The sequence below is a fragment of the Candida tropicalis genome, assembly GCF_000006335.3.
Source record: "Candida tropicalis MYA-3404 genomic scaffold supercont3.14, whole genome shotgun sequence".
Taxonomy (NCBI): Eukaryota; Fungi; Ascomycota; class Pichiomycetes; order Serinales; family Debaryomycetaceae; genus Candida; species Candida tropicalis.
Window position 1 is genome coordinate 1 of NW_003020043.1, and position 12816 is coordinate 12816.

General features: G+C 33.9%; 7 protein-coding genes across 7 annotated transcripts; 5 read left to right on the forward strand and 2 right to left on the reverse strand. All coding sequences in view use genetic code 12, as the record gives it.

The window, feature by feature from the left end:
* Positions 1 to 11: 11 nt before the first annotated feature.
* CTRG_06235 (uncharacterized protein) lies at positions 12 to 395 on the forward strand (the record flags this gene model as incomplete). Its single annotated transcript, XM_002546711.1, has 1 exon — positions 12 to 395. The coding sequence occupies one exon, from the start codon at positions 12 to 14 to the stop codon at positions 393 to 395; it is 384 nt and encodes a 127-aa protein (XP_002546757.1).
* A 358-nt stretch (positions 396 to 753) lies between these two features.
* Positions 754 to 2427, reverse strand: CTRG_06236 (polynucleotide adenylyltransferase; the record flags this gene model as incomplete). Its single annotated transcript, XM_002546712.1, has 1 exon — positions 754 to 2427. The coding sequence occupies one exon, from the start codon at positions 2425 to 2427 to the stop codon at positions 754 to 756; it is 1674 nt and encodes a 557-aa protein (XP_002546758.1).
* Positions 2428 to 2825: 398 nt separating this feature from the next.
* On the forward strand, positions 2826 to 4106 carry CTRG_06237 (OSBP family protein; the record flags this gene model as incomplete). The annotated part of the gene is made up of 1 exon (XM_002546713.1): positions 2826 to 4106. One exon carries the CDS (start codon positions 2826 to 2828, stop codon positions 4104 to 4106), a length of 1281 nt encoding a protein of 426 aa, XP_002546759.1.
* A 276-nt stretch (positions 4107 to 4382) lies between these two features.
* CTRG_06238 (phosphatidylinositol 4-kinase PIK1a) lies at positions 4383 to 7229 on the forward strand (the record flags this gene model as incomplete). Its single annotated transcript, XM_002546714.1, has 1 exon — positions 4383 to 7229. One exon carries the CDS (start codon positions 4383 to 4385, stop codon positions 7227 to 7229), a length of 2847 nt encoding a protein of 948 aa, XP_002546760.1.
* A 1257-nt stretch (positions 7230 to 8486) lies between these two features.
* Positions 8487 to 8933, forward strand: MTLA1 (Mtla1p; the record flags this gene model as incomplete). The annotated part of the gene is made up of 1 exon (XM_002546715.1): positions 8487 to 8933. The coding sequence occupies one exon, from the start codon at positions 8487 to 8489 to the stop codon at positions 8931 to 8933; it is 447 nt and encodes a 148-aa protein (XP_002546761.1).
* Positions 8934 to 9142: 209 nt separating this feature from the next.
* Positions 9143 to 11329, reverse strand: CTRG_06240 (uncharacterized protein; the record flags this gene model as incomplete). The annotated part of the gene is made up of 1 exon (XM_002546716.1): positions 9143 to 11329. One exon carries the CDS (start codon positions 11327 to 11329, stop codon positions 9143 to 9145), a length of 2187 nt encoding a protein of 728 aa, XP_002546762.1.
* Positions 11330 to 11499: 170 nt separating this feature from the next.
* Positions 11500 to 12816, forward strand: CTRG_06241 (F-box protein; the record flags this gene model as incomplete). Its single annotated transcript, XM_002546717.1, has 1 exon — positions 11500 to 12816. A coding segment is annotated over one exon (1317 nt), but the record flags the coding sequence as incomplete, so codon positions are not given.

Consider the following 12816-nt stretch of genomic DNA (forward strand, 5'->3'; position numbering starts at 1 on the left):
TCCGTTTAGCCATGAAGAAACAAAATAGATCATTGGATGAATTGACATTTGTTTCATTTACCGGGATCTGGGGGTCTATTTATTCTATTGTCTTTTTGATTTTTGTTTTGGTGGTTCAATTCTGGACTGCATTATTCCCAATTGGTAGTAAAGGAAAAGCTAGTGCTGAAAACTTTTTCCAAAACTATTTAGGTGCAGTTGTCATTTCGGTATTCTATTTGGCTCATAAATTATACAGTAGAAGATGGAGAATTTGGAAGAGCTTGGATGATATTGATTTAGACACCGGTAGAAGAAATGCAGATTTGGATTTAATTAAAATGGAATTAGAGGAAGAGAAACTTGCAAATAAGCAAAAATCATTCCTTGTTCGTATGTTCAAATACTGGTGTTAGCAATGCTGATATCCGTAACAAAAAAAATAACTGATATGTTTATAGTCTTTATATATATATATATATATACTTGTTACGATTAATGAAATGAATGTTAATTATTATTATCAAGAATAGTTGTAGGTTGTTAGTGAAAAGAGTTGCGAGGAGTGAAAAGCGGAGAGATTCAGTTGGACTTTATTGGTTGATAATGTAAACGGTTTTATTAGTGGGGAGGGTGGGTTAATCAATTTATGCTTGTAGTGGTAGATGTTACTACCTTTTAAATACTTTTAATTAAACAATTATATCACTACTGAGTACAAGTTACTAAGCTAGTACATAGTCTACTTAGTAGATCTTCGTCTATCTGTTATCTTCATGACAATGCAGTAACGGTAGTTCCGATACTCTTCGGTTTCTTCTTGCCATCGTTCTTAGAAGCTGATCTTTTTCTCTTAGCAACTTTCGTAGGTCTAATTTCACCTTCAATATACACATCGTTCAGCAAATCATGCAACTTGACTTTTTTGATTTGAATAAAATGCTTTTCCGAATCATAATCTTGCCATCCTTTACAGATATTAAAAAACTCGGTACATGGATACTGAATATCTAATTTTTTTCCAGTATCTTTCTGTAAATCAATCTTTAACCCAATAAATAATTTGGTCAAGTGTACCTCGACTTTGCTTTCTTGTTTCTCTTCGTCCTTTTTAATGCTATCAGCCCTTGGAATAGATTTAGTGAGCAGTTCACCTTCCAAAGTGCCATACGAGTTAACAACTGCAGAAACTTCTTCTGAATCTTTGCACAAAAAACCATCTTCAAATGTTTTCACATAAGGGTGTGCCAATTCAATGCCTTCGACTAACTCTAATTTCTGGACTAATAATCTCAATTTACTTTCCACCATACCACCATACTTCAAATGTTCTTCGGAATTCGACTTAGTTGCAGCCACTATACATAAATAAAATTTATACCTGAAAAAAAAGTCATGTCTTTCAAATAAATCTGACCATGTTTTTGATCCCGAATTAATTCCATTCATAATTTCAATTCCTCGCTGAAACTCACTTAGAATTACCTTTTGGGTGGAGCTGGTTATATTATGGGTAGCACACATCGAAGGGTAAGCAGGAGTTATAACTGGCATTCTATGTTGACGATCAGGAGCATATAATTTTGGGTTCCATACTCTAACCTGTAATGGCCCGTCTTCGATTTGCTTCAATAACACTGGTTGTGGCCATGCCCACTGGGAGTAAATATGAAAAAATTTTTCAATAATCACAGCACTTACCGCATTTGGATATAATTGGCATATTCTAGCAACCAACATTGCCCATGCAACACCACCTGGAAAGCCAAATACGTTAGCATATATTGCTCTCTGCTGGGCCCACATTTTAATACATCTCAAAGCATGCTTAAAAACAGTTTGTTTTGGCACCAATGTCAAAATTTCATCAGTAACACGGGTTCCATTTAATGCTCTCAAATCTTTCTCATCTATGTTCTTTAATAAGTTCTTATCATCCAATGTTAAATCTCGAGATACACGAGGAATATCTAGTCTTGCAAAGATCAAATCAATCGAAATTCCAGCAAATTCTATTTTAATAATAGGAACAAAGGCATCTGGAACAGGTGCAATTTCTTCCAACTCATCTCTGGTTTTAAGTAGTTCATAAAATGTTTCAAAAAAGTCATTTCTTGTTACGTGCTTGGGAACAACTATCAATGTATCGATATCCGAACCCGGTCCATAAACGCCCAATCTATAAGAACCAAAAGTAAAAATTTTTCCTCCTGCATCCTTGGCCATCCCTTCTGACATGTTCTTTTTAATGGATACTTTAAATACAAAGTCCTCTGTCATCTTTTGCAAGATATTCAACACTTCAACCCTTTTCTTAGTGGCTGTCTCACTTTCAAAGGAGCCTCTCTGCTTCAATTCTTTAATTAATAAATCATTAAGTTCATTTTCTTTAGCTGTAGGATTTGCTACTGAAATAGGTGGTGTTACTCCAAATGTTTGATTACTCATTGGTGTTTATCATATTAAGTAGCATCTAAAATTTTTATCCAGTCGATGTTCACAAAAAAATGCGTGTTCTAGATTTGACTTTTACCAAAAATTACCCGGATTTTATGACCAGTTTTTCGTTGAACAAATCAGGTGCAGAAGCAAACGCTTACTGAAATGAGACTATTATATGATACTTAATTGACATAAAGGGATTCAAGTTTCCCCTCTTAGCTATTTTTAAAGGGATTTCACGGGAAAATTTAGGTGTTATCTATTTCTCACATTCAGAATCGTGAATCTTTGAGGGGGGCAACGAACTAAAATCCAGCTTCTGTTCGTTCGCTCAAAATAGCAACTTTTGTTCTACACTTTTTTTTAACTCTAATACTAAATTTGCTATACCAACAAGAAAGAAAATGGGACTAACTTCTAAGTTGGACAAGCTCAAAATCGGCCATGAACATTCTGAAAAAGCCAATGCCGTTGATGGTGCCGATACCGATGATATCGATGAAATGGACAATGAAGGACAATCCATACTTATGGGTATTATAGCACAATTAAGACCTGGGATGGATTTGTCAAGGATCACACTTCCTACTTTCATTTTAGAAAAGAAGTCCATGTTGGAAAGAATTACCAACTTTTTTCAGATCCCGGATCTTTTGTTAAAAGCCAATGAGACGTCTGATGACATGGACAGATTTATTCTTATTCTTGCTTGGTATTTGGCTAGTTGGCATATAGCTCCCAAAGCAGTAAAGAAGCCATTGAATCCAGTATTAGGGGAAACTTTCAACTGTTATTGGAATAATATTCAAGGTAATCATTCTGCCTATTATATTTCCGAACAGGTGTCTCATCATCCTCCTAAATCAGCATATTTCTATTTGGTACCAGATTCAAAGATTAAGGTTGATGGGATTCTTATTCCTAAATCCAGATTTTTAGGGAATTCATCAGCAGCTATGATGGAAGGTTGGGCTCATCTTACATTAGGAGAACACAACGGCGAAATTTATGAGATGAATCAACCTAATGTATACTGCAGAGGTATCTTATTCGGTAAAATGAAAATGGAATTGGGTGATCATATGTTTGTTAAATGCGAGAAAACTGGGATTGAAGCTGACATTGAATTCAAGACCAAGGGCTTCATTAGTGGAACCTATGATGCAATTGACGGTTATATCAAGGATTCAAAAACGTCTGAAAATAGGTACCACATAACAGGTAAGTGGAATGAGGTTATGGAAATCAAGGACCTTAAAACTGGAAAGAAAAGAGTATTAGTTGATACTAAAAAAACCATTCCGGCAAAGCCGAAAGTGAGATCATTAGACGAGCAAGGGGAATACGAATCAAGAAGGCTTTGGAAACCAACTGTTGACGCGCTTGCTAAAAGAGACCACACTGTTGCTACTGACGAAAAATTCAAGATTGAAGATGAACAACGTGATCTAGCAAAGAAAAGATTAGAAGACGGAGTTGAATTCCACCCAAAATTTTTCAGACCTGTCAACGACAAAGAAATTGATTTACAGGACTTAGAATATGTCATCTACAAAAAGTTTGATTTGAATGATGATCCGGAAATCTTGACTAAAGAGGTAATGAGTATCGCTCCTATTGTTCCAGGTCAAAAGTATGAAGAGAAGTTTGAGATTCCTGCTTTCAAGAAACATGAACAATCATAATGTACTTTTTACTTTGACATATATTTATAGTGTTTTTTTTGTTTTTTTTTTTATTTTATTTAATTAGATTTTGAACTAGTAGAAGTGTAAAAGTTCACTAGTCTGTAGTATTGTACAGGATTTGAATTTTCTCGAAATAGTCATTCCTGTATATAGAGTGTTGGTGTTGGACAACAGTGCGTGTTATTTCTAATTGAACAAATCATCTAATTCAACACCAGTGAAATTCATTTAACACAAAATCCTTGACACTTGTTGGATCCAACGTTAGTGGCAATGAACGAACAACTAAGATCCTTGATTAATTCACCCGATTTGGGATTGTTCCAATGCATAAATTTATTGAGAAAACATACTGACAACATTGGAGTCCATCATGTATTGGTGAAGAGAGTATCATCCTACAGCTATGACGAATTGGAATTCTTTATACCACAATTTATACAATTACTTGTTACATTTGAAACAGAGTCAATGGCTCTTGAGGATTTTTTATTGAATTACTGTTCACAGTATCCACATTTTTGTTTGATAGTTTTCTGGTATCTTCAAGCATTTTTATTTGAATTGAGGAACGAACCTGAATCATACTCATTTCAAACAGTTAGAAAGTTCATCAACAAATTGCAAAACATATTATTTAATGTTGACGCATACTTTCAGTCTAAGAAATCAGAGTTTCGTGAAAATTTACAGCCATCGTTGGTATTATGTGGTTCTGTAGCTGGTGCATTTAGTTTACCTTTGATGAATGAATACGTATCTCCAATTGTTCGATCCCAGGGCAGACAACAGAAATCGTTTGTTTTCAAGTTGGCGAATTTTCAAAAGTCTTTAACTAGAAACCTTACAATGAAGAATCAAAGGATGTCGTCTGACAACAACTCGCCATCGTTTTCTGATGATGATGGTAAAGATGTTCATAAGGCACAAGATGCTGTTCACCAGGAAATGCATAAGTCCAATAGAAAGTACATGGTACCGTTACTGCTGGATGATTCAGAAGCCTATACAACTGATGATGAAGAAGTAAATGCATTCCAGGGTATTAGTCAATCTAAGCGACACCAGATAAAATATAGTGATGTAGAGGATAGCATCAAGATCAATACTGTCATCAAGTCTAAAAAGAATCGATTGAGAATATCCAGCGAAACGCAAAACATGCCATTAATTGAAGATGGAAACTATAATCGAAGTTCCCAATCTTTACCAGACTTAGTTAGAACTAAATCCAGGCCTGATGTATTTAGTACTGAATCAGAGGCAGCATTGACAGCGTCTCGTAATTCATCTGATTTAATGTTTTCAAAAAGATCTTCTTCAGCTTCATTTCATAAGGTAAGACCTTATCAAGAGTTATTGAAAATTCTTCAAGTTAATTATTCTAAGAAGGAAACAAATTTTATTATGTCCTTACAAAATGTCTCCTTAAGATTATCACTGGTTCCAAAAGTTGCTAGATTATCTGCATTGAGAGCCGAGCTATCAATAATTAACGAGAATTTACTTCCATCTGAAATTGATATTCCGCAATTATTACCCATCACTAGTAATAAAAATAAAAAGTTTCACAAGATTTTGAAGTTGAACATCAATGAAGCCTGTGTATTAAATTCTGCTGAAAGAGTCCCGTATTTATTATTGATTGAATACTTAAGTGATGAAATTGATTTCAACCCATTTACAGACTACAATCAGAAGATAATTAACGCAAAGTTTGAAAAGTCTGATTCAAAGACTAACGATCAAATCAATGCAAGAGATGACGCATCAATTGTTTCTCAACCAAAAGAATTTACAGAACTTGATGGTCCATTCAACGAGATTTATAGTGAAGAAACGGATTTGGGTGAACTCCCAATGCTTCACCTGAGGTCATCAAGTAGGGAATGGCCAAAACTGGGTGCAGCAAGTCCTGTTGCAAGATCTCCACAAATGGACTATAAGAACTACCTGGGTGACTCACCTGTTATTTCCAGTACCGTTGATTCCCTGATGCTTGCAGATCAAATGAGAATCGCCTCTCTCATGCTTCAACAATTAGAAAATTCAGGACAATCAAATACACAACAGTGTATTGCGATAAAGAATAGAATTATAGATTCCATGATCTCACTTCAAGATCAATTTGAATCTATTGATTATGAAACATTAAAGGAGTTGAAAACAGATGAACAGGATGCTGGAAAGAGAAAATTGGAAAACGATTTTAAACTCGCTGAAGATTGGAATGCTAAGAAACAGAGAATTAGAAAGTCTAGTGTTTTTGGTCATTTACCAAATTGGGATCTTTGTTCTGTAATTGTGAAAAATGGGGATGATTTGCCACAGGAAGCATTCGCTTGTCAATTAATAACCATGATTTCGAACATCTGGAAAAAACATAATGTGAAATACTGGACGAAGAGAATGAAAATTTTGATAACCAGTGCTAATGCTGGATTAGTGGAGACAATCACGAATGCAATGTCGATTCACTCGATAAAGAAGTCACTTACAGAGATATCTATTGCAAATGGAAAGAACTCCAAAGGCAGGATTTTTACATTAAAAGATTACTTTGAAAAGTTGTATGGTTCGCCAGAATCAAGAAATTATATTCGTGCACAAGAAAATTTTGCTAGAAGTTTGGCATCATATTCAATTATCTGCTATGTGTTGCAAATTAAAGATAGACATAATGGAAATATTATGCTAGATCACGAGGGTCATATTATTCATATCGATTTTGGATTTTTGCTTTCAAATTCACCCGGAAGTGTTGGTTTTGAGGCGGCACCTTTTAAATTGACGACAGAGTATATCGATGTATTGGGTGGTTTGGAATCAGATGCATTCTTAATTTTTGTTCAGGTTTGTAAAGACTGTTTTAAGGCTTTACGAAAAGAATGGGAACAAATAGTCAGTATTGTCGAGCTAATGCAGAAAGAGTCTAATCTTCCTTGCTTTAATAATGGAGATAATACTAGTGTCTTACTTCAGCAAAGGTTACAGTTGCAGTTATCAGAAGAGGCTATTGATTCATTTGTCGAAGTCTCGTTGATTGAAAAAAGTGTTGGTAGCATGTACACTCGTTTGTACGATCAATTTCAAATGATCACTCAAGGTATATATAGTTAAATAGCATAAATTTAATTTGTGTTACATTAGAAAAGTTCAATCGCATTTATTAACGTCGATATTTTTTTGATGTTTTTTTTAACACGTTTTACAGAAACTAATATTCAAAACGATCAAAAGCAACCAAGATATGACATATACTTTCCGCTTCCCAAAAGTGAAGAAAAGGGATATTGGTTCTATTAAGTTGTTGACCAATCCTGACTCGTTTGCAATTTCGTCTGTTCATGTCACCCCTTGCACAACTACAACATTTTTCCTGGACCTGCCAGGAAACGCCTCCAATTCAATAAAAAGCACTTTCCGATCCAGAAACAGCTTTATCATTGCAAGAAACATACTTTCAAAGCAGTTGAGTGAGAAAAATACCAACTTCAAGAAGGTCTCTAAAGTGGTTTCATTAGTATGTAAAAAAAATCAAGATAGGTGGTAATTGAACCGTATACTAACAATCTTATTTAGATCTGGAAGCAGGTTGGGCCTTCTTTTAAAATTTATTTTGAATATTTATCTATTATAGAATCGATTTGGTATGAAAAGAGGAACTCTAACTTGGCCATGGAGGCTACTATAGTAGATCCAAATGGTAATTACATAGATCTTTGTTCCAGTTCTTATGAGAGTCGTAAAAAAACCAAGAAACGACTTAACGGGCAAACTACAAAGTTCCGAATAGAGGGAATAAAGCCTCCTACAGTTATCAAGAAAAAGAAGAAGACTCCAAATGGTTTCAAAATTAGTAGAAGTATTATCAATTGCAACTACGGCATACTTACAGAAGATGTGTTTCAGGAATAGATATCCCTTAACTTTAATTTCTGTGTAGTGCGTACGGTGTGCGAGTTTTTGTGACAGATAACAACATTCAGTGTGATGTATAATATTTTTCTTCAATAAATTGTGAGGAAATCCTCACCCCGTAGTAGTTTATTAATTTAATTCGTCAACCATGAATTCAGAAATCGATAGCTGTTTAGAATTATTAAAAAGCGTCAATAAGTTAGTGGAAATTACCTCCCTATACGCAGACGACACCCATAAGGAATTATTTGAGGATGTAAGTCGTGATAGTTATTCCACTTCGGTTGACACTGAAACTATCTTTGATGATTCATTGTCCAGTTTAATTAAGGTATGTATATTTGAGAGAATAGATATTGATTAGATATATTGAATAGATATTAACAAACAAAGCTTTCTTCTATTGTTGGTCGTGAGCATCAATTTGAACTGTCCCTTAGAAATTTATATCATACCATGCTTAAAGCTCAAAAGGAAGAGGAGGAAATTTTGACTGTTACAGAAGAAGGAGGAGATGAATTCAAGTTAGCAAAAATCACAATTTCTGTAAGTGATCAGGCAGATGATTTTCGAGCCTCGGATAAAGAGAGCTTAAGTTCAGAAGAGGAAGGTAAAAAATTGAAGAAGAAACGTCAAAGATTGGATAACACTACAAAGGAGTTTCTTGAGAAGGTATTCGAAAGAAAATCTCAACCAAACAGACGGGAAAGAGAATTGATTGCTGAAAAGTATGGTATCAGTCTTTCACAAATTAGGGTTTGGGTATGTATTATTTTCTATTATTTCCAGTTCATTTTATCTGAACTATTAACTAACATAACACTGAAGTTTACAAACAAAAGAATGAGAAAGAAAAAACCGGATTCTTCCAAGAAGGAATCAGATAAGACAGATGATACTTAGGTATTTTTAACTAAATTCCCTTGCCAGCATTATTTGTTTGTGTGATAACACCCAGAATACTTCTTTCTATTTTTTTTTTACCCCATGGCGATTTTTATTACACATTCTTCCCCATTTGCTATTTACTATTTAATTTTCTATTATATTGTTTATTTACAGAGAAGTCTATTAATGCGATATATTTTTGTATTATTTTACCCTTTATTATTCTATTGTAGCTTCTTATTGAATTTATCACTTCGACCTATTTCTTTTAAAACTCGTTTAAAATTCCGGTTGTTAGTGGAAAACACTTTAACCAACATCCTTTTAACATCCTCACCTTTATCTTCTTTTAAACAAATGTTGACCAATTGATAACATTCACGTTGCTTCATCGTATACTTCAACCCCTTTTCCTTGATCTTATCGAAAAACATCAATAAGAACAGTAATCTGTTTATCCCTTTTAGACTCTTATTATCAATGATCCCTGACACAATAGGGGTTAAATAATTCTTAATGGCTGGCAACTCTAACAACTGTAATGATTGTTTAAAATCCTCAAGTACAATTGATTTGAATAGCCAGTGCTTAAACCAAATGCTTTTGCTATTGAATTCAACAAGGGAATTGACATATAAAACTAATTCTTTGGGAGATAGTCTTCTTTTAATAAATTGAAAAGTTTCACGATGTAGTAACTTTAAAAGATACTCCTTTGCCTTACGGTCTTGGGTGTAGTAAAAACTGTTGCTATCCATATATCTGGAGATTATTGACATGATTCCATTTAATTGTGATGGATTAAGCAATGATAATGTCTGGCAGTATGCACGCATTGTGTTGTGGAAAATTTTCCTATCACTTGAAAATTGAAACTGTTGATTGAAATCACCATTTTGCTGGACTTTAGGAAGGGTAGTCTTAATAAGAAAGTTAAACACTGTAGTTGTGAATGTTTCATCTATAATCCCAGCTCTTAGTAAAGTAGATCTATTAAGCTCTAATATGGTATATTTAGATGTGATTTTGGATGCCAAGTAAACAAGTTGGTCTGCTGTTGGACTGTGTCGTGTTGTAAGACAAGTGATTAACTTTCGTGAAATCATACGGGTTCTACTAAATGGGATAATCATGCTGTACACTTGTTCACAAGTAAACTTCTTCAAAAAATACTCGAGAACCATCTCTTGGGTCTCTGGAGTATGAATTCGAAGTAATGCATAAACATCAACTTGCAAGGGGAGAAGTACATCAAGGACTTCTATGAGCAAATTTTTGTCCAACAACACCGCAGTAGGTTTATAAATAGTCATTAATTCATTAGGTTTATTCAACAATGCCCTTGTTAAATGATTGATAATTGGTTTGTTTAGGGTCGTTACCGTTCTAGTATAGCCAGTAAATATAGAATATGGTTTGATTACACCACCATGGAGTATATACAGGGTATCTAATTCATTTAATTTTGCCTGGTGGTTAATCAAATAGTTTAAACTGGAAATAAATGGTAAAATGTATTCTGGTGCATACAAATTTGATATAACCGTAGATGATTCAAACTGGGGAAATATCAGATTGATCCAACCACAACGGGATGTAATGTTTTGAAAATTGACAAGATACTCTACTATAGTCCGATGTTTGAGGTTGTCTTCAGATTTCAACAATTCCATAAGTCGCTTCAAATATAGGGTATCATTTTCAAAACTCTTCTCTAACCCATGGTGGTAACTAGTCAACTCGTCGATGGTGTTGATCTCATTCATCAATTTCCAAATTTCCAATACATGACTGGTGTCAAACTCAGGTTTGATGGTATATACAAGAGAGTCAATAATTTGGTTATGGAAATTTTCATTCAATTGCAACGGTAGACTGAGTACGAAATCCAAAATGGCAAACTGATAATTATCTTGCTGTAGTAGTATACTGTTTATCAACTCGAGGAAATCATCAAGATCAGAAAGGGTATCATAATTTTCAGAAAAATGGTTCCAACAAGCAGCGTAACATCTATGATATAATAATCTTTCAAAATATACCCTCTTCATATTCTTTGGGATCTCATCGTTGATAAAATGTAGATATAATCTTGGATCAATGAGTATAGGATCATAAGATAAAATAGTAAACAACTTATTCTCTTGATCTAGACACTTTTTCAACTCCTCGGATAACTTTGGGACTTGTTCAATAAATGCATGGATTGGTTCATCGGCAATTTTCTGGCCCTCATTTATTAGAATGTCAGTAAAGTATTGTGATATCTTCTCTGGAATAGACCTTTCTTGATATGAACAAGTTTCTTCAAAAAACGGCTTTTTCGATAGTAGTCGTATGCTAGACGTTTGTGTTAATGTATTTAGTATTATAGGTCGGCTCTTATATAGTAGATGTCGATACCTAAACATGGTTTCGTCTGCCACTACCCTTCTTCCCTTCTCCAAGTTTATTAGAATTTTTTTTTTTTTTTTCGTACGAATTTTTCAACTGTTATTCATTTCTCAGAATTGATTTTTTTTTTTTTGTGAACGATTTTGACTTATACTTTACCAACCGTGTTTCTCCCCACCAACAAACAATGGCTCAAGTCATATGGAATTCAGACATTGATGTGTATAACAAAGATGTTATACCGGTAAATATAGCAAGAACTATTGCAGGATATCTTCCTATCCAGGATTTATTATCATTTTCCCTAGTTTCCAAAAATACCAACCTCGCTGTCAATGACCCCAAACTATGGATCTCACGTTTGAAAGGAATGGATGTTTGGAATACCGCAATATCATTGTCCAAAGAAGATATCAAAAAGAATATTCAAGGAGATTACTTGAACAGTCCTTTGACTTGTATGGATTATGTTTACAAATCAAGTAAGAATGCAAAGTATCAAGTTTTGAAAATCTATAAATGTTTACAAGGATATTACAACGACTTGTTGATTAACAAAAACTACAATCGATTAAAGATATTTAAACATTTTCACACCCCTGAGGACCAATCAAAGATATTAAAGAATTTATTAAAGTATAATAAAATCGATTATATTGATGGATCAAGACTGATTGTATACGAAAAGATTGTTGAATTGTTTGAAATTTTTGAGAATGCATTGTTGAGAGAGTTGGAGATTCATTTTGATATGGAAGATTATGAAAGAACACAGAACTTTGTTAATATTTTAATTGGTTTGAACAATCAACAGACGTTGATTGATTTCTTTTTGCAAAAATCCATATTTGATGAAAATAAGGAGATATTCAATTTAGAGAAGTTCAACGGGGAAAAGTATTTTAAGGACGGCAGTATAAATGTTGATGTCTTGGATCGATTGATAATTGATATTTCTGATGTTTTTAATGAACAGAGTCATATAATTGATTTGATATTCCCCGAAACTGTGCCCATAATGTATAAAGTATGTGAAGAATTGATATCCAACCAGTTATCTGAATTGCTAATGCTATTGATTGAATCGTCCAAGAAGTATGGGTTGTATTTTCAGACAGTCCCGTTGGTCTATGAAAAACTTACTGTTGAATTCGTTGAACACTTGAATGATTCGAAAAATCTTGGTGTGTCTTACCGACAATTGGTAATTGAACTATTGGATATGCTGTATGAATCTTTTGCCGCTGAGTATATGAGAGAGGAAATATCGTCGTTCAAATCTGAAACAAAGAATAAATTGGCCAATTGGAAGGAAACAATATCCAAGCGTGAGGCAGAAACATCACAAAAGATTCTTGAAAGTGTCAAGTCGGAAACCAAAAATGACTTTTTAACTAGTTTTAAGAATGTATTTGCCATTAGTAAAAAAGACGACGATCACGAGTCTAAATATTCTGAAATCCAAGCCAAGGCTAAAATCTTATCGGAAAACATCAAAAGTATG